General features: G+C 37.0%; 1 protein-coding gene across 3 annotated transcripts; it reads right to left on the reverse strand.

Annotated features, from left to right (window-relative positions):
- Positions 1 to 59: 59 nt before the first annotated feature.
- On the reverse strand, positions 60 to 22,695 carry PSMA3 (proteasome 20S subunit alpha 3). Of its 3 annotated transcripts, none has more exons than XM_082647141.1 (11): positions 22,553 to 22,695; positions 19,913 to 19,995; positions 13,762 to 13,885; positions 10,987 to 11,088; positions 10,835 to 10,908; positions 8,741 to 8,813; positions 7,151 to 7,216; positions 4,138 to 4,184; positions 1,996 to 2,063; positions 605 to 669; positions 60 to 198 (listed from the first exon to the last, which is right to left on the reverse strand). In XM_082647141.1, the coding sequence occupies exons 1-11, from the start codon at positions 22,571 to 22,573 to the stop codon at positions 154 to 156; spliced, it is 768 nt and encodes a 255-aa protein (XP_082503267.1). In that variant the 5' UTR covers positions 22,574 to 22,695; the 3' UTR covers positions 60 to 153. The 3 variants fall into 3 exon arrangements, with proteins under 3 accessions (XP_082503267.1, XP_082503268.1, XP_082503269.1); XM_082647142.1 differs by having other exon boundaries at positions 13,762 to 13,880; positions 22,553 to 22,608; XM_082647143.1 differs by lacking the exon at positions 22,553 to 22,695 and adding an exon at positions 17,358 to 17,436 and having other exon boundaries at positions 19,913 to 19,970.
- Positions 22,696 to 22,875: the final 180 nt, after the last annotated feature.

The following is a 22,875-nucleotide window of genomic DNA, read 5'->3' on the forward strand; positions in this document are numbered from 1 at the left end:
TAAATATGTGCTCAGCTACCCCCACCAATTTTTGTCAAGCAGATATTAACCAAACTTCAGTCGTTACAAGACAAAGATTTAATGAAAGTTTGTCAGTGGGTATGTATTAATCCAAAGGGCTAAATAGTTAAATAGAAGTAAACGAAGTAAATGTTACATGTTATCATCATCTGATTCATCTTCTTCCTTCAAAGATTCCTGTTAAAGAGAAAAGTGTTTAAAATCAATTTTTAGCATTGCTATAACAGCCTGAATCTAATTAAGCACTTGTCATTAAAATTCTTTGTAAGTGAAAATGAACACTGGTTTAGAATAAGACATTCAAGTAAAGAAACGGGTAACTAAAGTACATCTTGCTGTAACAATCAATGACTATATTCTTGATAGGATACACACAGTATGAAAGCATTAAATGTCCTGAAAAAACTTTGCCATTTTCACAAGCACAAAAAAATTTTTTTTGGAACCAGGGCAACTTTATCCCCATTGAGGATAACCTAGAAAGTTTTCATCCTTCAGTTCAGCTCAACTCTTAAGGGTTATTTAAGAAAATTCAACGTATCTCCATATCTTCAGCTAGAATCGTTTTCATGCTGTGGCTTACCTTGGCATATTTCTCTGCCTCTTCCCTTATATCTTTTGGAACAATTTCATGTCTTCCGTTAGTTACTGTAAATTAAGCCATATATTTAAATGAATTAAAAACAAGGACTGTAATTGTGATTTGCAAATACCATATAATCTAGCCAATCTACAAGTGTAAATACCAGATTCTCTGAACTCATCTTTGTGTGTTTTCCCTACATATTAAATCTGCCCAAATTTAGCTCTTATAATAAAGAATACATTATGCTAAGATTTATCCTGATGCTATTAAGTCCTGAGCATTCATTCACAGCATGGTTAGATTTTAAAAGCTGTCCTTGAAGCCTTACAGTTGCCATGCTAGAAAGAAAAATGGTGATTTCCCAGTAATTCTTTTTTAAAATATGCAATGGGGCTTCCCTGGTGGCGCAGTGGTTGAGAGTCCACCTGCCGATGCAGGGGACACGGGTTCGTGCCCAGGTCCGGGAGGATCCCGCATGCCGCGGAGCGGCTGGGCTCGTGAGCCATGTCTGCTGAGCCTGCGCGTCCGGAGCCTGTGCCCCACAACGGGAGAGGCCACAACAGTGAGAGGCCCGCGTACCGCCAAAAAAAAAAAAAAAAAAAAATGCAATGGATGTTTCAAAAGAAGTAAATAAACTAGTCACAGCTTTAGTCAATTATTAAGCAGAGCTTTTCCTTCAAAAATAGAGTACCTCCTAAATTTGTTCTGGCTCTGTTTGTATTAGAAGGGCACCCAGTGGTCAGAACACATTGTGGCCAATATTGCAGTTGAATGTGTGCCTATTTCATGACCCAGCAATTCCACTCTTAACATATATTTCTAAAATGCTACTACATATGTATACCACAATAGATGTACAAGATGTCCACAGCTGCATTGTTCATTTTACAGTAAACAAACACTGGAAAGTGCCTAACGGTGTAACAACAGAAGAGGAGATGAATAAAGTGTTATTTTCAGACAACAGAACACTGTACAGCAAGCCAAATGAACAAAAATACTACTGTATGTAACAAAACTGATTTACACAAATATAATTTTGTGAAAAGAAATGAGGAACAAAAGAATCCATAATGTCTAATTCCATTTATATAAAATTCAACAACAGGTCAAGAACTATGGTGTTAGGATTCAGGATAGTGGTTACCTCTGGGGAGAAGCCTAAGGGGTGATCTGGGGGGCTGGTCTACTTGTTGACCAAAGCAGTATTTACATGAATGTATCCATGTTGTGACAGTTATCAATTCATTTGTTATTTGTGTACTCTTATATGTGTATACACCATTACTAATTTTTTGTTGTTTTTAAGAAAAAATAAGGCACCCAGTAGTACATTAGGTTTGGTACAGATGACTCTGAGAGCAAATAAATGTAGAAAAATAACTTACTTTCACCAACCCAGCTGAGCTCTAGTTCAAAAGCTTTATCCTTAACTTCATCATGTACTATGTAAATTCTAGAACAGAAAGAGGACGTTAACATTCATTTGGTCATCTACATACATAGTTCATGCACCTAGCTCAGCAAATTAGAACAGCCATTCCTAATGTAAGTATCTATAAAATGATACACACATTATATACAGTCTATTATGAAAATTACACTAGGACTGATTAAAAAATTAAACACTCACTACAAAGGATTCAATATACCTTACACCTTTACAACCCAAGTTGTTTATTTTGATATTCTTTTTTTTTTTTTTTTTTTTTTTTTTGTGCTGTATGCAGGCCTCTCACTGTTGTGGCCTCTCCCGTTGTGGAGCACAGGCTCCGGACGCGCAGGCTCAGCGGCCATGGCTCACAAGCCTAGCCACTCCGCGGCATGTGGGATCTTCCCGGACTGGGGCACGAACCTGTGTCCCCTGCATCAGCAGGCGGACTCTCAACCACTGAGCCACCAGGGAAGCCCTTGATACATTCTTTTAGAGACACACCTGAAAGATACCTCCTAAGGAACATATATTCAAATGGGAAAAGGCCATCATTCCCTGTGTGCCTTTTCAGTATATTTTTTTCCATTCATTAACTGATTTTTTTAAAAACCAAACTAATTCATTAGTTTACAATTAGTGGTCTCTTCGTTCTGCACCTTCTTGGCAGGAATATTTTTAAACCCCTTAAGGTATGTCCCTTAACCTGGCCTTCAAACAGTACATGACAAATTGCTGCCAGCAAGAAGGCACTGTCACACAACATATTAAAGTAGAAGTAAAAACAAAGTATCAGCAAAACTTTCTTATTTTATACTTTCCACCATCTTATACAACAAAGTAACAAAAGTAATTTGGAGAGTATTCCTAAAGCCTTGCTTTAAGAAAGCACCTTAAAATTGCTAGAACTAAGTAAAAGAAGCATAGTGCTCCATTTTATTAAATGATAAAGGGATGGCTTTCCTACACGGAACAAAGTAGAGTCTAGTGTTTTATTTAAACATAAAAGGTGCAGGAAGAACTGATTTCCAGAAGACTTCTCAGTGAAGGAAATTGAGTTATCATGTTAAACTGCTGTGCAATTCAATAAGGATTACTTTTTAACTAGTTCTATTATATGTTAGTTGCCAGTGTCCCCTAGGTTGTTATTAACTGACAGTCATAGAATGGAATGGATTCTGCTTCTTCACAACTGGAAAGGGGGGAAGGGTCTCATGGTAAAGGGGGGTGGGGGGTGGGAAGTGAGGGTAGCAGGAGTGGTGGACGATTAGTACAAAATTATAAAACACTTGTGATTTTAATACTTTGCTACAACCATCAGTATAGAGATTAAGGGTACCATTCAAATAGTATATTTATTATTATATAATAGAGCCCTCCAAGACTTTTCCCTTGCATGTGTTATTAGATGTAAAACCTGAGACACGTGCACAAAATGCTGACTAGACCATGTTCATGTAGTTCTAATGTGGAGTAGTTAGAAGTCTCTGTGAATTCTCTGGAATATTACATTTACTACTTTTAACTCTGAAAAGCTGGCTGCAACACCAGCATTTTATTAGATTTTTTGAAATACCAAATGCCTGCCTTCTTTGATGTAAAAAAAATCATGGGCTTCGAAGCATGTTCACTGAGCTTTTACTGGCTTTGTTGTTGCTTACTATTACTGTAATATGAACTACTTCAGGCTTTCTTCAGCTATTGCTAGATGTTTTGAAACACTGCTCTTCTCATCTTGTTACAACTTTAGCTGTAGACCTTAAAGTTGTAAGCTAAGGTTAATATTATCGGGACTTCTGAGATTTAAGAAGTCGGGAGCTATCAAATGAAGTCCGTAGAGGTTCACTATATCCTCCTATTCTTGAATTCTGTCACCTAAACAGGAGTATATTTTGTCAAAAGCTATTTTTCCCCATCCTATTCATTGTCACTTGGATATTCTCCTTAATGAGCCTTCTGAGAATGTTGGATTCACCTTCTAAAACTTATGCAACTTATGCAATAAAACTTATTTCCAAACAAAACGGCCTCAGGGTTAATGTATAAGGTAAGGTCAAGTGAAATATTTTTGTCAATGCTAAGGAAAATTTCAACTTACATTTTTGCAACTTCTTTAACAACATCACAGCAGGTCATTTCTTTCATCTACAGAAAATAAAATATATATTCATTATGTTATGATTCAAAGAAGAACGCTTTCCACTTGTGTAACTTTCCAGGTTCTTTCCACAACTTTTATCAGTAACCCCATGCTCTTGAGATAGATTCTCAGATATAAAACCAAAGAAAATAACCTGAAATACAAAAAGACCAGAACCAAAGTTTTTTATTTACAGTGTAATGTTTTTTAATGATTATGCCAAAACATATTCTGGACAACCCTTGGGCACCACTAATTTTGTGAAAAATATTAAAGTTTATAAAAATCTAGATTCCTTTATGAATTTATTCACAGGCAGACCCTGACATTTAAAACATTAGCAAAGAAATGTTTTTTTCTTTTCTTCTTTATAGCCAATTCAGGATAATAAAATGTAAACAAACCACGAATACCTTCTATATTCTAGAGGGGGATGAAGGAGTGAAATAAATTGTCCCTCATGAAACTGTTTAAGACAAAAATGCAAAATGTCAGGGAAAGCTTTGAAGAACCAAGATCTGAGTGGGGTCTTAGTTGGATCTGATTTGATTTTGAGGAAGATAAATGAACAGCACAAAGCAAAGTGAACATCTGGAAATCAGGGTAGAAAAACAGCCCTTAAATGCCCAGCAGAAAAGTCTGCTGTACTGTAGGTACTGGAAGTAACCAATGCAAAAATTTTTTTAGGAATATGTGTTTCTGAACACAGCTGACAAACAAAAAAAGAGCAAACTAGTGTTCATATTCTGGATATGTGGAGGAGGATGGAAAATGGCGAAAAATAATGAATATAGTCATACAGCAGTCCAGACTTGAGGTGTATATCTAGGCTTATTATTTATTTTTGGTATTTTTTTATATTTAGAAATCTTGATCACCCAGCTTATACAAATAGGTAAAATATTGGAAAATAACAACTGTTCACTCAATCTAGATGGAGATATTTTGTTGTACAGTATCTTTTCTGATGATTAATTTTTTTCATGTTAAAACTGGGAGTGAAGAAAAGGAAAATACCAATATTCATACTTTTGCCCTTACATGTTAAGTTCTATATTTAGTATATTAATTGTAACATACAAAGACAAACTTAAACTTGAAAAGATACATCTTAAATGTCAAAAATATTTTTATATATGTTGGTAAAGTTTATTTCATAAAGTTATATTCTTGGTAAAACAACACAAGCAGAAAAGCAGACCAGAGTAATGCAGGGGTTGGCAAACTCTTTTTGTAAAGAGCCGAGTAGTAAATATTTTATTAGACTTATTGGGATATGGTGTTTGGTCCCCGTCACCAACTAAACTCCACTGTTGTACTAGGGCAAAAGCCAGAGACTGAATATGGCTGGTTTTCAATAAAACTTTAAAAAGCATTGCAACTAGAGATTATCATACGAAGTGAAGTCAGAGAAAGACAAATAACCATATGACATCACTTATATGTGCAATCTAAAATACGACACAAATGAACTTATCTATGTAACAAAAACAGACTCAGACACAGAGAACAGAGCTGTGGTTGCCAAGGGGGAGGGGACTGGGGGAGGGATGGAGTGGGAGGCTGGGGTTGGCAGATGTAACTATTATATACAGAATGGATAAACAAGGTTCTGCTGTACAGCACAAGGAACTATATTCAATATCCTATGATAAACCATAATAGAAAAGAATATAAAAAAAGAATGTATGTATTTGTATAACTGAATCACTTTGCTGTACAGCAGAAATCAGCACAACATTGTAAATCAACTATACTTCACTTTAAAAAAAAAAAAATGCAGGCAGTGGGCCAGTTTGCTAACCTCTGATTTAGAGCATATGTTTTCATCATTAAGTGTACATGTTCCTCAATAGAAGTAATCGTTCTCAATTCTTAAGTACGATTTGTAAGTATTCCCATTCCTTGCTAGGATTTAACCACAGAGGACAAAAGAACAATTGTACTAAACAATCTATTTTCAAATTTCCACATAATACTACGGAGAGATCAAAGCAAAAGAGAAGATAGTAGAAGACAGGGACTTAGCACAAACCAGGGAGTATATGATGGAAAAGAACACTGGTCTAAGAGTTATTAGGTCTGTGAATTGTTCATAAGCAATATTCTATGACTCTAGCCAGTATGTTTAACCCAGGGCTGGACTTGGACTAAGTGATCTCTAAAGTCCTTTTGTCAATTTTATCAATACTAAAATACCAAACATAAATTAGGCTTTTATACGTCTAGAACTTGCCATTAAATTCCAAGCACTAAAAAAATGTTTTCTAGGACCTAGCCTTAAATAAGCTGAATAAGTTAATTAGTTGAGCAAGGCTCCAGTACAGCATTAATATTTAAATGTATATAAAATTTTTTCTCACTGTAATTTACCAAAATGTTGATGAATCATACACCTGTCTTTAGGGAAGTTTCTGATAAGCAATGAAGAGTTGGTGGGTACTGTTTCAATATAAAGTTGATCAATTTATGGCTAAAAGGAAAGCCAGCAAATTTTTAAGAAACCTTTTTCACACTAATAGATAGATGATGGGTTCCCATGCCCTATTTAGCTAGGAACAAAAAGGAAAGAGAAGCAAAGGAGCACAGACTCTTAATGTGTAAGACTTCCACAGACAAAAGCTGTTCTCCAGATGGAAGAAATGATACAATAAAAGAGCAAAGTTCTCAGCCTAAGGGTCACAGGGCTCCATGAATGGGCTTCAAGGATTTTGTGACATTATATGAAGATTTGTTCGTATTTTTTTTTGGATTAAGCAGCCACCAAAATCATAAAGGGATCCATGACCCAACTCTACAGGTAATATGCTACCAGCTTTCCTACTCAGCCACCTAGCTAGCAGCTTCAGAAAGCTCTACTCAAAACAGCAAACCACACTTGGAGTAAAAGGTTTAGTTTGTAGTGATAAAATTTCACCACATGAGGATAATGCTATAGCAAAATTTCAAGCAGTAAATATGTATGTATTACCTGAAGCTTTTCGATTTCTGTCTTTGCAGCTTGTCTGGCTTTGCCAATGGCACAGCCCCAATAACCCTATTTAAAAAGAACATACACGAAAAATACATATGTATTATTAAATTAATATACTATCATAAGTCATTAATGACTACTGTTTATTTAAAGGTTAATGAAAGGTTGTTAAATGACATTCAAAAGCACATCTGGAGAAATATAGTCAAAAGACATTTTAATGACCACCAAGGGACTCAAAAAAATTAAAATAACTTAAATCTAGAGTAATCTGTATTATTTTCAAGAAGTATATCCAAAGAAAAACAAATTATTTCATTATGTATATACACTTCATGAACTATAAGCATTTCTGAGGACAGGAATAGAAAAAATTTTAGCATTCTGACAATGGAAGTTATTTTAGAGAAAGAAATAATTCCTAAGAGTTAAATAAGCCTTTTTTTAATATATACATATGAATTATGTGTGTGTGAATATATACTTTTTTTTTTTTTTTTTGCCACACCAGCACAACTTGTGGGATTTTAGTTTCCCAACCAGGGATTTAACCTGGGGCCTCAGCAGTGAGAGCACGGAGTCCTAACCACTGGACAGCCAGGGAATCCCCTAATTTATACTGTAAAGGTTTTTTTACTTGTGTAACCAGTGTATAATGACAAAACATAAAGAACATTTTTTTTAATGAGTATAAAAAAAACCATAAAAATCTCAGAAGACACTTAAGAAAAGGTAATTAGAGAAACGTCCAAGAAATCCCACTTGAAATCCTTTTTAAAAAGGGAATTGGGGAACTCCCTGGTGGTGCAGTGGTTAGGACACAGGCTTTCACTGCCATGGACCTGGGTTAGATCCTTGGGTGGGAAACTAAGACCCCACAAGCCGTGTGGCACAGCCAAAAAAAACACAACAAAAACAAAACTTTAAAAGGGACGGCATTGGGCTTCCCTGGTGGCGCAGTGGTTGAAGAGTCCGCCTGCCGATGCAGGGGACACGGGTTCGTGCCCCGGTCCGGGAAGATCCCACATGCCGCAGAGCGGCTGGGCCCGTGAGTCATGGCCGCTGGGCCTGCACGTCCGGAGCCTGTGCTCCGCAGCGGGAGAGGCCACAACAGTGAGAGGCCAGCGTACCGCAAAATAAAAAAAAGGACGGCATTACATTCACTTTTACATTCATTTTTAAGATACTGCTAATATTTGTAGTAATAAAGGAAATAGCACATATTCAAGATTTTATCTTCACTATGCAGTTTCTATAATAGCATATTTAAAGCCACAAATCTGGGACTTCCCTGATGGTCCAGTGGTTAAGACTCCACACTCCCAATGCAGGGGGCGATCCCTGCTGGGCGAACTAAGATCCTGCATGTGGCATGGCTCGGCCAGAAAACCAAAAAAAAAAAAGCCACAGATCTTCCTCTGCCTCACATCCATAGGTTATTGTCATTAATGTTAAAACAAGAAAAAAATGTTACCTTCCTTGAAAGAATATTAAAGAAACCTCATATAATCCAAATACATGATTTAAGTGCTTAATGAGAGACCATTAAACTAGAAATAGAATTTCAGATGATTCAAAACTACTCACATATGAAACACCCGATGGGTCAATCATGTAGAGTTGTGCACCATCATTCACACTGTAAGACCCTAACATGAAACTACATAAAAGTAAATTAGTAATTTTAAACCATGATTCTTAATACCAGAAAAGTATTAAAAAGTACAGTGATAGGGCTTCTCTGGTGGCACAGTGGTTAAGAATCCGCCTGCCAATGCAGGGGACCCAGGTTCGAGCCCTGGTCCGGGAAGATCCCACATGCTGCGGAGCAACTAAGCAACTAAGCCCATGTGCCACAACTACTGAGCCTGCGCTCTAGAGCCCGCAAGCTACAACTAGTTAAGCCCAAGCGCCTAGAGCCCGTGCTCTGCAACAAGAGAAGCCACCACAATAAGAAGCCCGCGAACCGCAACGCAGAGCAGCCCCCACTCGCCGCAACTACAGAATGCCCGTGCGCAGCAACAAAGACCCAATGCAGCCAAAAATAAATTTATAATAATAAATAAAATTTAAAAAATAAAAAGTACTGTGATAAAAATGCAATTGTACTTTCTAAGACAAACATTTACTAATACCCATATAACTCATAGTAAACACTTCGATAATGTAGTTTGGATAAAAACTAGTATATACTTGAAAACTTTTCACAATTCATGTGCCTTTGTTTAGTATTAAACTTTCTGATGAAACTTTCCTGAGAGGACAGCAGTGGAGAGAAAGGAGTACTGATAGATGGACAAGTAATAAGGGGGCCCAACAGCTAAAGGAATAAACATGAAAAAGCCAAGGGGACAAAATTCCTGATGTGAATACGCTGAAACTACCTAAAACTCTTGTTCCACCCTTCATTCTTTTCTGGCTATTCCCCGGTATTCCTCCATTTATTTTCCTGCAATAAAAATTGCAGGAAAATTGGTTCAATGCATTTTTTTTATGCTCAACAAATTAAAATTAGGGTATTAAAAAATCATATGAATTACTGATATTTTGAAATTACAAGTAGAAAAGAAACCAGCCTTATCATTTCATGTGCAGAATACTGTAACAGCTACATCCCATTTAAGAACATCTGACCTATTGCTTAAAGTATATCAGATGGAAACTAATGAGAAAACTGAAGTGTCAGTATAATTGGCTACTAAATAGTAACAACATGGAATATATTTAAAATCAGTTTGCCATTTCCTGAAAATGTTTGGGTTTAGTTCCAGATACTTTTTTCCCCCAGTTTTATTGGGAAATAATTGACATACATTGTTATATAAATGTAAGGTGCACAGCATGATGGTCTGATTTACATACACTGTGAAATGATTAGCACAATAGGTTTAGTTAACATGCATCATCTCATATAGATACAATTAAAAGAAAAAAAACTTCCTCCTTTTGTGACGAACTCTAAGGGATCTACTATATTAAAAATTTTCCTTTTTATCACACATCAGTGTTAACTATAGTCATCGTGTTGTACATTATATCCCTAGTACTTTAAAAGTTTATATACCTTTTGGGACTTACCTTGTGGGGCAGTGGTTGGGAATCTACCTGCCAGTGCAGGGGACATGGGTTTGAGCGCTGGTCCTGGAAGATCCCACATGCCACGGAGCAGCAACTAAGCCCGTGCACCACAACTACTGAGCCTGCGCTCTAGAGCCTGCGAGCCACAACTACTGAGCCCATGCGCTGCAACTACTGAAGCCCACATGCCTAGAGCCCGTGCTCCACGACAAAGACAAGCCACCGCAATGACAAGCCCATGTACTGCAACGAAGAGTAGCCCCCTGTCGCTGCAACTAGAGAAAGCCCGTGCACAGCAACGAAGACCCAACGCAGCCAAAAATAATTTTAAAAAAAGTTTATATACCTTTTGACCACCTTCCTCCAGAGAATTTATTATAATTAGATTAAAATATTACTATGAATTCTGTGTTTTATCCTGTCCAAATCTGCATAGTCTTTCATTTTTCAGTTTTTATTTTTAAGTACATCATTTTATTTAATCACTGCCCTAATACTTCTTGATGATACTTCATTTTTTAAGGGTATAAAAGGCTAATTAGATTCTGAGAAAACAAATACCTACAGTACAGATATCACTGAATATCTCAGTAAATTTCATACCTGCAGCCAAAAGGTCTAACAGCACTGTAGAGTGTATAGGCATGTACATACATGGCCACTCTGTCTGCAAGATGCTGTGGGGAAAAACAGAAGAGCTTATTAATACTCTTCTCTTTCTGTTCCAAAGGCTCTTCAACATGTTATCAGCTTACTTTTAGTGGAATGTTATATCCAAAGTTAGATCTAAAGTTGGAAGCCTCTTCTCTCGCAATGTCTGCTAAAGAACGAGCATCTGCCAACAAACCCGCTACGGCCTGAAAGAAAAAAAAAGTACCAATTCAGTAGATAACATTCCTATCACAAATCAAGGAAAGTATGCAATTATTACAGGCTTATTTGATATTTTTAACAAGTATCACTATTAGAATAAATCTGTTTGGCTTAAAGGTCTTTCTTTACAAGGCATTCTGGCATTTTGATGCTTGAGTACGGGATTACAATTTGGAAATTTCCCAAGTGTGACTACATTGTTTTGTCCATTGATCACATTCAGAAAAACCTCCATGTCTCCCCATTCTCCACTTCATTATAAAGAACAAAACAACAACAAAGAAGAATAAAACCATTTGTTTTGGTTAGAACTGATCCTTTATTTAAAGCCATTCTGTGTTCAAAAAGCTATTAAAAGTTTTCACCTAAAAGGCACAACCTCAAATTCCTTTTTCAGCTTAACTAATAAATTGTAATGACAAACCAAAACATGACAAACCACAAATCTGGTGGCTTAGAATTGCAATTACTAAACCACGTGCTGAGACATCCCAGGGCACTATAGTGAACTCAGAGTTGTGGGGCATTTTAAGTTTGGGGGAAACATATGTTGAAGTACTTAACGGTTTCAACATTAGATCATTCTACATTCTTTTTACTGCCATCCGCTCGTTGAAAAGCTGGGTTGCCATGATATAAAATAAGTACTGTGCAAAAAACAATGCAGAACAGGAAACGGGGTGGAGGTGGGGGGCGGCATCTAATCCAATTCCAAAGTTTAAGAAGTGCAGTACACATTAGTTAACTGTGACTGTTTAAAAATATTTTTCTTTTGCTGTATGTGGTGAGTTTGTTTTTGTTTTGTTTTTACAGCTACTAAGTTTTTAGGACACAACCACTTAGTTGTTTAGACCTACATATATAATAAACAGAACCACTGGGTATTTCTTTTGGTCTAGGGAAGCCATGAAAACAGAAAAAACTACTGAAACACTTATGGGTACTGGGAACCAGTGGCACAGAAGATTTGCAGAATTTAAAAATAAGTACTATCAAAATTTTTAATAGCCTTTTTTTCTACTGCTACCTAGTAGTAGTAATAATGATGAAAATCCTTAACATATTATTGATCATTCATTACATGCTAATAAGCATTTTACATAATTATACATGAAGGTAGGTAGGTACTATTACCACCATAGTTTTGCAGGTTAGAAAACTGCTGTTTAGAATAACTTCCACAAGGATACCCAGGTAGTAATTTTCACCATTTAAACAATCTTCCATTGCTTTGGATAAAACCCACTGTGAAGTCTAAAAATTTATCAAATCACTTGGAGACAGAACATTAATCCTTCATTTTCTCCAACCCTGTTCAATGTCTAAATGTTTTGCCAATTTCCAGCTATAAGGAATGCCATCAGTTTCCTGGCTTTAAATAACAAATGGGACGAATGTGAAAATTCTAGGATGATAAAATTCTTTCCATCACTAAAGTGCTTATAAGCATATATGATTTTTTCCCAAAATATACCTATCTAAAGTTTTTTTAAGTGAAAGAAAGCAGGATTCCTTACCTCATACCAGCTAGGTTACAATCTGGCAAGTTTCAAGAAAACATACCAGTTTCACTGGCAATAATAAATTTGTTCAGGAGAGAAAACAAGTTCCAAAAAAAAAAAATCTGAAGCAAAAAAAAAAAAAAAAAATTTTTTATCTGTAGCTTTATAGTTTACTGGCTATATTTTGCTAGTCCTTTTTGTGTTTGTAACACATCTCATTTAGAAATAACAAAGCTACTCGTATTTCAGCAGAATGAGTGGATCCTATAGGATCTCACCCTGCAGAATGGTCTCTAGAGTAACACACAGACCATGCAGACCCAAGTATGAATCCCAGCATATTTCTTTACCACCTGTGCATCTTTTTCTCATCTGTAAAAATGGGATTAATATTACTTGTACTGGGTTGTCAGGATTAAATGAGATAATTTATGTAAAGAACTAGCATAGTACCTAGCACACAGTGTTCTCTTTTCTTCCTTGACTTTTCAGTAAGCAAAGTTAAAAATCATTTCTTTTTTTTTTGGATTGTTGCTCTTACTGAAGAAAGTCTGACATCTATATAGGATGACTTCAGTATATACCAGTAATGTATCTATGTCTTGGCCTGCAACTGTGCAAAGCAGTCACTCAAGATACCAGCTGCATGAAATAAATACAGTGATGCTTATGAAGCTACTAGAAAGCATGTGTTCACTTTTCCCTTCATCGGACATCCTTTCCTGATGCTCCACCTTACTATAAAGGTCTTCTCTTTCTGATAACATCTTCAGTGTAACAGTGATCCCCAGAAAGGATACAAAAAGCCAAAGATTCATTGCCTCTCAAGCATGTACCTTCATTGATCTATACTGCCAAGATTTCTTTTTAACCCATACTTCTCACCCCTCCCCCCCTCCTTTTCTTAAGGCAACTTGGTTTTTCATATCTATCTCCAATCAGGTTATACAATAAGAATGCTACCTTCCTTTTAGACAGTGAGCTGTTCACAAACCAGTAACTTTCTGATTACTTCTATAGCTGCTCTCTGCTGTTTCTGCCTCAGTGCTGAAGTATTAAATGGGTTCTTAACAATCACATTTTCACATATTCCAGTTAGTTATTTCACAAGAAACTGGACAAGGCAAAAAGGAACATTTTTAAATGTAACCTTACCATTCCGACATGCCGATCAACATTAAAAAGTCGTTTGTTAGAACCTTCTTCATAAAGTTTAGAAAGGACTAATTTTTCTACCCCAAAGACAACGCCATCTTTACATCTGATTCCAATAGCTGTACTGAAACAAGTAGAAGAAAATCAATTTTTTTAACTGAAAAAAAAAAGAAACTTTGTAAACCCAAGTTTAAAAAACAAAAACAGGCAAATTTGTTTCTTAAAGCATATCAAGTCTTTAAAATAAATACATTTGAAAACTAGAAAGGACAGTCTAAAATGTGATGAATTAGATCCATATAAATAATCATGTGACCAAAAAAATCTCGTATCATGACATGGAAAGATATTAATACATAAGTGAAAAAAGATGCCAACAAAATATGTACCAAATGGCACAGTGTCTAGCATATATTAGCCATCTTACAACAAATGCCGACTAAAGTCATGTGCAATTAAAACTGGTATGTAAGGGCTTCCCTGGTGGAGCAGTAGCTAAGAATCCGCCTGCCAATGGAGGGGACATGGGTTCGAGTCCTAGGCAGGGAAGATCCTGCATGCCGCGGAGCAACTAAGCCCGTGCGCCACAACTACTGAGCCTGCGCTCTAGAGCTCGCAAGCCACAACTACTGAGCCCGTGTGCCACAACTACTGAGCCCGTGTGCCACAACTACTGAAGCCCATGCGCCTAGAGCCCGTGCTCCACAACAAATAGAAGCCACGGCAATGAGAAGCCCGCACACCGCAACAAAGAGTAGCCCCCGCTGACCACACTAGAGAAAGCCGGCATGCAGCAACGAAAACCCAACGCAGCCAAAAAAATTAATTTATTATTTAAAAAAAAATGGTACATAATATGCATACAAAAGACAGGCTACATACAAACTAAAAAGTTACCAGTGACTATTCTCGGTGGAAAGATTATAATTCTTTTTCTTTCTTTTGCTTTTTCTGCAATAATCATGTGTTGCTTACTATTTAAGTGTAAAAGAATAAACATTTTGTACAACTGTTTAAAACAAAGTAGATCAAAAAATAATCTGAAGTAAAATGTGGAGAAATTATACATTGCCATTTCAAGATGAAAATACATGAATTACTTTAATCTTCTAATTCTTTTAACAAAGAGAAACAACCAGAAAAATGAGCTGAGCCACAGGCACAAATATGTAAAGAATTGCAGACACTCCTTCCCCCACACTTCAGGTATCTTTTCAAGTTTAAACTCCTTGGCCCAGCTTTCAGCACTCCCCAAGAATCTGCAAAGCCCATCTAGTGAATTCAGTTTCCTGTTATAGAGGTCTTGTGCTCTACCAAATTCAACCTCACTGTCACCCCTCAAACACCTTAATGTTCATTTTTGCTTTTCTGTCTTTATTGCGGTTATCCTGGGTACTAGAATACACTTCCTCCTCACCACTGCCCATTTAAATAAATTTCCACAAACTTTTGCAAAGTCACTTGAATAGCCTCAGGTAGCCATTCCCAATTATCCCAACTCATCATCTTCCTCACCTTTCAGAACCTAAAACATTCTTTTTTCTAAACTAAAAGTTCTAAAAGTGTGGTTTGTGAGGTCAAAATTATTTTCATAAAAATACAAAGACAGGGGCGTCCCTGGTGGCGCAGTGGTTGAGAGTCCGCCTGCCGATGCAGGGGACACGGGTTCGTGCCCTGGTCCGGGTGGATCCCACGTGCCTTGGAGCAGCTGGGCCCGTGGGCCCTGGCCGCTGAGCCTGCGCGTCCGGAGCCTGTGCTCCGCAGTGGGAGAGGCCACAACGGTGAGAGGCCCTCGTACCGCAAAAAAAAAAAAAAAAAAGTGTGATGTTTCTGATAGTTTATAATGAAATATGTCTAATTTGGAAGCTCTGTTATAACTCAGTGAACCAATATTTTCCAAATGACCAACTCACAATGTTGACGGGTAAAACATGCAAAGTGTAAGACAGCCCAACAGATTTTAATGTAAAAGTAGAAAAAGTTCATTGTTATGTTTTCTGACTCCACACTGCAACTAATCTTTAAGAAACTAACATTTGTCCAGTTTTGGTATAGTATCATAAAACAACATGAAGCCTGATTTGTTTCACAAGCTCCAACAAAAGTAACAACATACTGAAGCAGAAGGAGATATGAGACTCTCTTTAATTAAGATTCAATTAATTATTGAGATTTACAAAAATGTAAAACAATGCCACTCTTCTCACAACATTTTTTTCTATGTTTTGGAAAAGTAATTTGCATTAAAAATGTTATTAATGTTATTAATGGGCTTCCCTGGTGGCGCAGTGGTTGAGAATCTGCCTGCTAATGCAGGGGACACAGGTTCGAGCCCTGGTCTGGGAGGATCCCACATGCCGCGGAGCAACTAGGCCCGTGAGCCACAACTACTGAGCCTGCGCATCTGGAGCCTGTGCTCCGCAACAAGAGAAGCCGCGATAGTGAGAGGCCCACGCACCGTGATGAAGAGTGGCCCCCGCTTGGCACAACTAGAGAAAGTCCTTGCACAGAAACGAAGACCCAACACAGCAAAAATAAATAAATTAATAAACTCCTACCCCCAACATCTTCAAAAAAAAATGTTATTAATGTTACTCAAATATTTTAATAAATGTTAATTTAAATTATTTGTTAACATGCAGTTGTGTTTATTACTGTTACTTAAATGAATTTATAAGTATTTTTAATTTTTCAGTTTCAATTTCTAATATGGTAAATATTGATGAACCAATAACCTGCATAAATAAATGCTCTTCAGGGTGATGTTAAATATTGATAGAACCTACAACCTACATAATTAAATGTTCTTCAAGGTCCTCAGTGATTTTTTTTTCCAGGTATAAAGGGGTCCTAAGGCCAAAATTTTGTGTACATTTTTGTTCCAAACAATCTAGCCTTTCAGTTATGTTGCTCAATCTTCCTTTCATATCCTGTCTCCTCAATGAGGCTAAAGGGAACGATTATAATTTTACCCCGTTTCTCCTTTTGCATATTACCTGCTAGGAGCATACTTTTATAAAATAGTTTTGATCATGATATATATATATATTTTTTTTTTTAATAAAATGTTTTTAAGTATTCACTTATATGTCAATTATTTGTTTTGGTAGTTCCTATGCTTAACGTAACAGGTACTCAAAAGTATTTGCCTTCTAAATTCCCGAGATTGAATTTCTATCTCCAGGACTTCCCTGGCAGTCCAGTGGTTAAGACTCCACGCTTCCATTGTAGGGGGCATGGGTTTGATCCCTGGCTGGAGAACTAAAATCTGACATGCTGTACAGGCACAGCCAAAAAATAATAATATAAATAAAAAATTTAAAAAAAAGAATTTATCTCTTTTTAATGCAGAATATAATCATATCAAATTATTTGGTTAAATGTTTTCTAACTATCAGTTTATATGCCAGACTCGTAAGAAAATTCATATGTAATTTTTCTATTTTCTACTTTCTGTGCCCACAAAACAAACATTTTCAAATTTCATTCTTATGGTAAGGTATATGAAGTAGTTAGGTTAGATGTCCACATCCCAATTTTACAGACAGAAAAGTAACATTCAGAGGACTGAATAGTGGAAACCTATATAATATTACCATTAGGCAGCAGCTAGGAGAAAAATTCACATCTTCTGATCCTCATCCAGTATTCCATCATACCAAGTTACACAGATCCCTTTAAAAGAGGAACTTTCCTAGTAATTTTTCTTTATGCAGGAAAAATACATTAATTTTTAATGTTTCCATTTTAAAAAATTATATTTCTTCAAGTTTGCTTAAATGTAACTGTTTTAAACCATATTTAGAAATACTTTATAGAAAACAAATTGCTAAGATACCCAGACCCTCACAGGCTAGTCTCAATTTTCTGGGTTACAGATGACTTCAAAATGCATCTCCAGTTTTTCCCTTAGTCAAGACATCTCCCACCAGTTTTTTACACCAATGAAAATGCAAGAATGCAAAGGAGGAAGAGAAAAACAATGACTTCCTCAAGTCTTTCTCCAGCTCCTTGGCCTATGAGCCTATCTTCTTTAACCAACAGGAAAAAAAAAGTGTCAACTTATTTTTTCTTTTTTTTTTTTTAGGTCTTTAATCCATTTTGAGTTTATTTTTGTGTCTGGTGTGAAAAAATGTTTTAATTTCACTCTTTTACATGTAGCTGTCCAGTTTCCCCAGTACACTTATTTGCTTTCATTTTTTTTTAATTTTTAAATTTTTTTATTGTCAACTTTTTTCTTGAATTTGACTCTCTTCTGAACTCTTTCAGGCCTTGCACACAACGACAAATACAGTGCAGCCTAAAATTCTTAACAGCCTTACTTCTATTATATTATCAGATACTGACAGTTTGTAAGTAACAATATCTATAATAATACATTTAAACACAGAATCTACTAGCTTCATTAACAAATCCTGTAAGAAGACTTAAAAAATATTTTTGCTCAAAAACTTTAAAATACTATTTCATAAACCATTAGAAATCCACATACCTTCTTTCTACCACCCAGAAAATGCAAAAAATGAACATTTATTTATTCAGTAACTACTGAGGGCTATGTGCTAGCCCATGCAAAGACCAGTTACAGTCTCTACCCTCATGAAACTTCCATAATCAAATATCGAAGATACTAGTAGAAAGTGAAAAAACTACATCTACACGTGGACTTTTCTAAAATTCTGGAAACATTTCCCTACTACACAGGTTTTCATTATAATGAAAACACCAAGCTCAAACATCAACACCATTTGTTTAGTAGGCCTAAAAAAAAATTTTTGAGAGATCTGAATGAGATGTCATGAACAAAATTTTTTTCATCCCGAAGCTGCTTTAGATTCAAAAATACGATTATTTTATATATATATATATATATATATATATATATATATATATATATATATAAAACTGAATCACTGAGCTGTACACTTGAAACTAACACAACATTGTAAATTAACTATACCTCAATAAAAAAAAAATTAAAGGGGCTTCCTTGGTGGCTCAGTGGTTAAGAATCTGCCTGCCAATGCAGGGGACACGGGTTCGGGCCCTGGCACAGGAAGATCCCACATGCCGCGGAGCAACTAAGCAACTCAGCCCATGCACCACAACTACTGAGCCTGTGCTCCACAACAAGAGAAGCCACCGCAATGAGAAGCCCATGCACCGCAATGAAGAGTTGCTCCCGCTCGCCACAACTAGAGAAAGCCTGTGCGCAGCAACAAAGACCCAACACAGCCATAAATAAATAAACAAACAAACTCTATTAAAAAAAATTAAAAATGAAACCAGTTTGTGCAGACTATGTTCAATTAGAAATGATTTTTTTTTTAAATGATCATATATGAGACACAGATGTAGAGAACAAACGTATGGACACCAAGGGGGGAAAGCGGCGGGGGGTGGTGTTGGTGGTGGGATGAATTGGGAGATTGGGATTGACATGTATACACTGATGTGTATAAAATGGATGACTAATAAGAACCTGCTGTATAAAAAAAAAAATTTAAAAAAAAGATCATATAACTGATTGCAAAAATTCTTCAATATAAGACTCAGAGAATTTGTCAATAAGCCAGTAATTCAACTAAGATGTTACAGTGGTAGCAAGGAATCATTTTAGTGAATTACTCTAAACAAAAAAAGACAGAGTGAAGGAAATAAGTCCAACGGGAAAATATCTTAGTGATCCTACACCTTTTGGAGTATGGCAGCAGAAGAGAAAAATAAAAAACATCCCTGCTGAGATGATCATGTGACCAACTGCACAGGACATTTAAAACACAAGGAAATAAAAGATCAGACGATAAAGTCACAATCCTAATGGCCAAGGAAAACAATGATATGTATCAGGAATTTGAAAAAGGAATAAAGGTCTAGCAAAGATGTTGATGAATTCGGTTTTATACACTTCATTTGAGACTTGGCAGAATGTCTAAGTGGATAATTCTGGAGTCAACTGAAAATATAGGCACATGGAAAGATCTGGCCTAAAGAGAGATCTGGAAATGACTAATAAATTGAGATTATTTTAGGGCATATATTATTCTGTGCCAAAGTAACATAACAAACCCTAATTACCAAAAATATAGAAAAGAAGACATTTAATACCTGGTTAAAACATGGTAATTTCAAGTAAAACAATGTTTCTTACCTACTATTTTCCACAGCCTTCATAGCATACTCAACTTGAAAAACTCTTCCATCAGGAGAGAATGTAGAGGCTGACAGGTCATACTAGGAGGAAAAGGCAATAATAAGCTTATAATGATGTATCTTTGGCAGTAATAACCTTACACTTTTTTTTCCCCCTAAATGGCTTACACATCAGAAATGTGTGTTAAATCTCAACACAGATTTTGCTTTAAAGAGAAAGGGGAAGCATGTCAGAGCAGCAACAGAAGCTAAGACAAAGTTATACACTTTAGATTTCTGCTAGAAAAGCAATGGATACAAGTCCTGCATCAAGTCAGAACTTTTCCCACACAGGACATGGCTCATTTCTGAAAAAACTGCTATGGTAAAAACAGCATTGGAGCATTTTAATTCATAGCTGTGGCACTAAGAAACTGAGGGACCTTGGACACATCATTTAGCATTCAGACATTTAATAAGCATCTATTATATGTTAGTCACTATAAGGAAATACAAAGACTACTCATTCTAGAAGTCCTTCATCTTCAAAAATCAGACCATGAACAAATCTAGGAGCTGAAGATACAGCAGTAAATCAGAAAAGGTACTATAATGAAAATAAGACAGGGTGAAGTGATAGTCTCAGGGACTACCACAGACTACCTGATCAAGTAAGGCATTGTTGGGGCAATTACATTTAGTTATTTAGGCTAAGCTAGAATTAATAACAAGTAATTAGTCATTTAGGATATGGAGGAGGAGCGTCCTGGTATTTGGCATAAAAGACCTTAGGGTAGAAATAAGCTGAGCACAATAAGAAAAAGAAATAAGGCCACTGTATCTTGAGCACCATAAGTGGTAAACAGAAGAGTAAACTATATCAGAGGCATATAAGGGCCAAACTATGTTAAGTCTTTTAGGCTGGAGTAGGAAGTTTTCATTTCTATTCTAAATCCAACAGAAATTCATTGGAGTTTGAGGGGGAAAGGGGGAGAGGTTATGTCTAATTTTTTTAAAACGTTGTTCATCTGGAAAATTAATTAGAGAGGGAACAAGAGTGGAAGCAGAGGTTAAGTATTCCAAAGGTAGTGTCTTAGACTATAGAAAAAGAGATGGAAGGTGTTATCGTTGGAGGGTACAATCAGAAAAACCTTTCTAATGGATTGGCCCTAGGAGTAGAGTAAAAAAGAAATTAAAAGTGCATCATAGATTATTTTTCATTTGCGCAACTAGAACTCGCCCATTCACTGAAATGAAAATTGTAGGAGATGCAAAATGGCAAGGGAAAAAGAAAACCCAGAGATCTACTTTGGACATGTCATTTGAAATGGCTACTAATCAAGTGGAGAGAAATGTCAAGAAGACAGGTCTTCATATCCAGAGTTCTTGGGACAAGTAAAGACAGGAGATAAGTCTTCAACAGTGGTGCTTCCTGGTCTCAGTTTGTTGATTTGTTAAATGAAGATCCTTAACTCTACCACTGTAATACCGAAATATCTCACCTGGTTATATTATCAAATATTTTTAAAGGGTTTGTAGAACCCTTTAGAACACTATTAATCTAGGGTAATATTAATGTAGTTGCAAAGTCAATTTGCTACAACAGGCATTACTGAGCATCAACTAATCCAAAAACTATATGACAATCTTAGCATCTCATAACCGAATGGATTAAACCATTCCAAGTATAAGTTGCGTATTATCAAACTCGGAAAACCAGTATTTGGGCCTAATGGTGAGTATAAAAGTCTTGTGCACAGTAGGAGTATAAAATGAACTGAGAAACCCATCATTCAATGCCTCTAGTGAAAACCACCAATAAATATTTCTAAACAAAAACTGTATTTTCTACATGGAGAAATACATAAAAGGAGTAAGCAGAAGATTGCATATATGCAGTTCGTTTGACAAAGGAAAGTAGTAGGCCGAAAAAGTTAACAAATCCAACTCCAAAATCCTGAACTGTCTTCAAAGTCAGAAGCGGTTAAGTCTGTAGCTAACCATTTAAACGCTTAACGGTACTGACACCTCATAGTGCTGTTAAGTAATTTGTACAGGAAAAGCTGAGACACAGGAAAAATGGAAAGGATTCTTCCGATTCCGCTTTTTAGACTATTTTTCTTATCAGTTCTGAGAAGGCTCCAGGGACTCATACAGAGCGGTCCATCACTACACTCGAAGGAAAGACAGAGAATCCCCGTGAGGCAGCAGCACCCCAAGAACTGCAAAGGGGTTCCTTGGAAAGCGGCGTCTCTGCCCTTGGACTCTCAAGCCGCCTTGCCTCAGTGGTTCTCAAGAGGCTAACTGTCGCCCAAACCCTTCACTCACACACAATTTCAGGCCCCACGAGTTTTCACTTTCGGTTTCCCTAAGCGACTAAAGAAAGTGACTCAGCAACCCAAAGCGGCTCCAAATCTAACTGCTGCGCGGCAAGCCCGCCACACCTGAGCTGAGAAGCTTCAAGCCACGGTCACTGCAGACGCGGGCCTAGCAATCAGCGTCGGAAAGACCCCCGGTCCACCGCGCAACTGGAAGCGGCCCACCTGCCTCCAGGAAGTACCAGCGCACCCCGGGCCGGCGCACCCCTCGCGGTCCGTCCGCGTTCCCTTCCCACGCTAATCCTTATGTAGACTATCACGTCGAGAGACAACGAACTCACCCCAGTGCCGATTGAGCTCATCGCGCTAAAACCCACGGGGACGCCTAGGTCTTCAGGATCTAAAGCGATCCCCCTACGCTGCAGCACGCAGACGAGTAACAGGCTCTCTCATTGGCTCTTCTTTCCACCAATAGCCTTCTCTGTGGCTCGTTCCTGGGGCCTTAGCCCAGGAACAGAGGATTGTGGGAAAAGGAAGGGGATGTGCGTGGGGTGCAACGCGCATGTGCAGAAGCAATAGAAGTGGGGTTACGTAGGATTCTGCTTACTTCTGAGAGTCAGGTTTCGGTCTTGAGGGTCGTTGAGAAACTTTAAGTTTTCGGATG

Source organism: Grampus griseus (assembly GCF_964374135.1).
Source record: "Grampus griseus genome assembly, chromosome: 2".
In the NCBI taxonomy this organism is placed as follows: domain Eukaryota; kingdom Metazoa; phylum Chordata; class Mammalia; order Artiodactyla; family Delphinidae; genus Grampus; species Grampus griseus.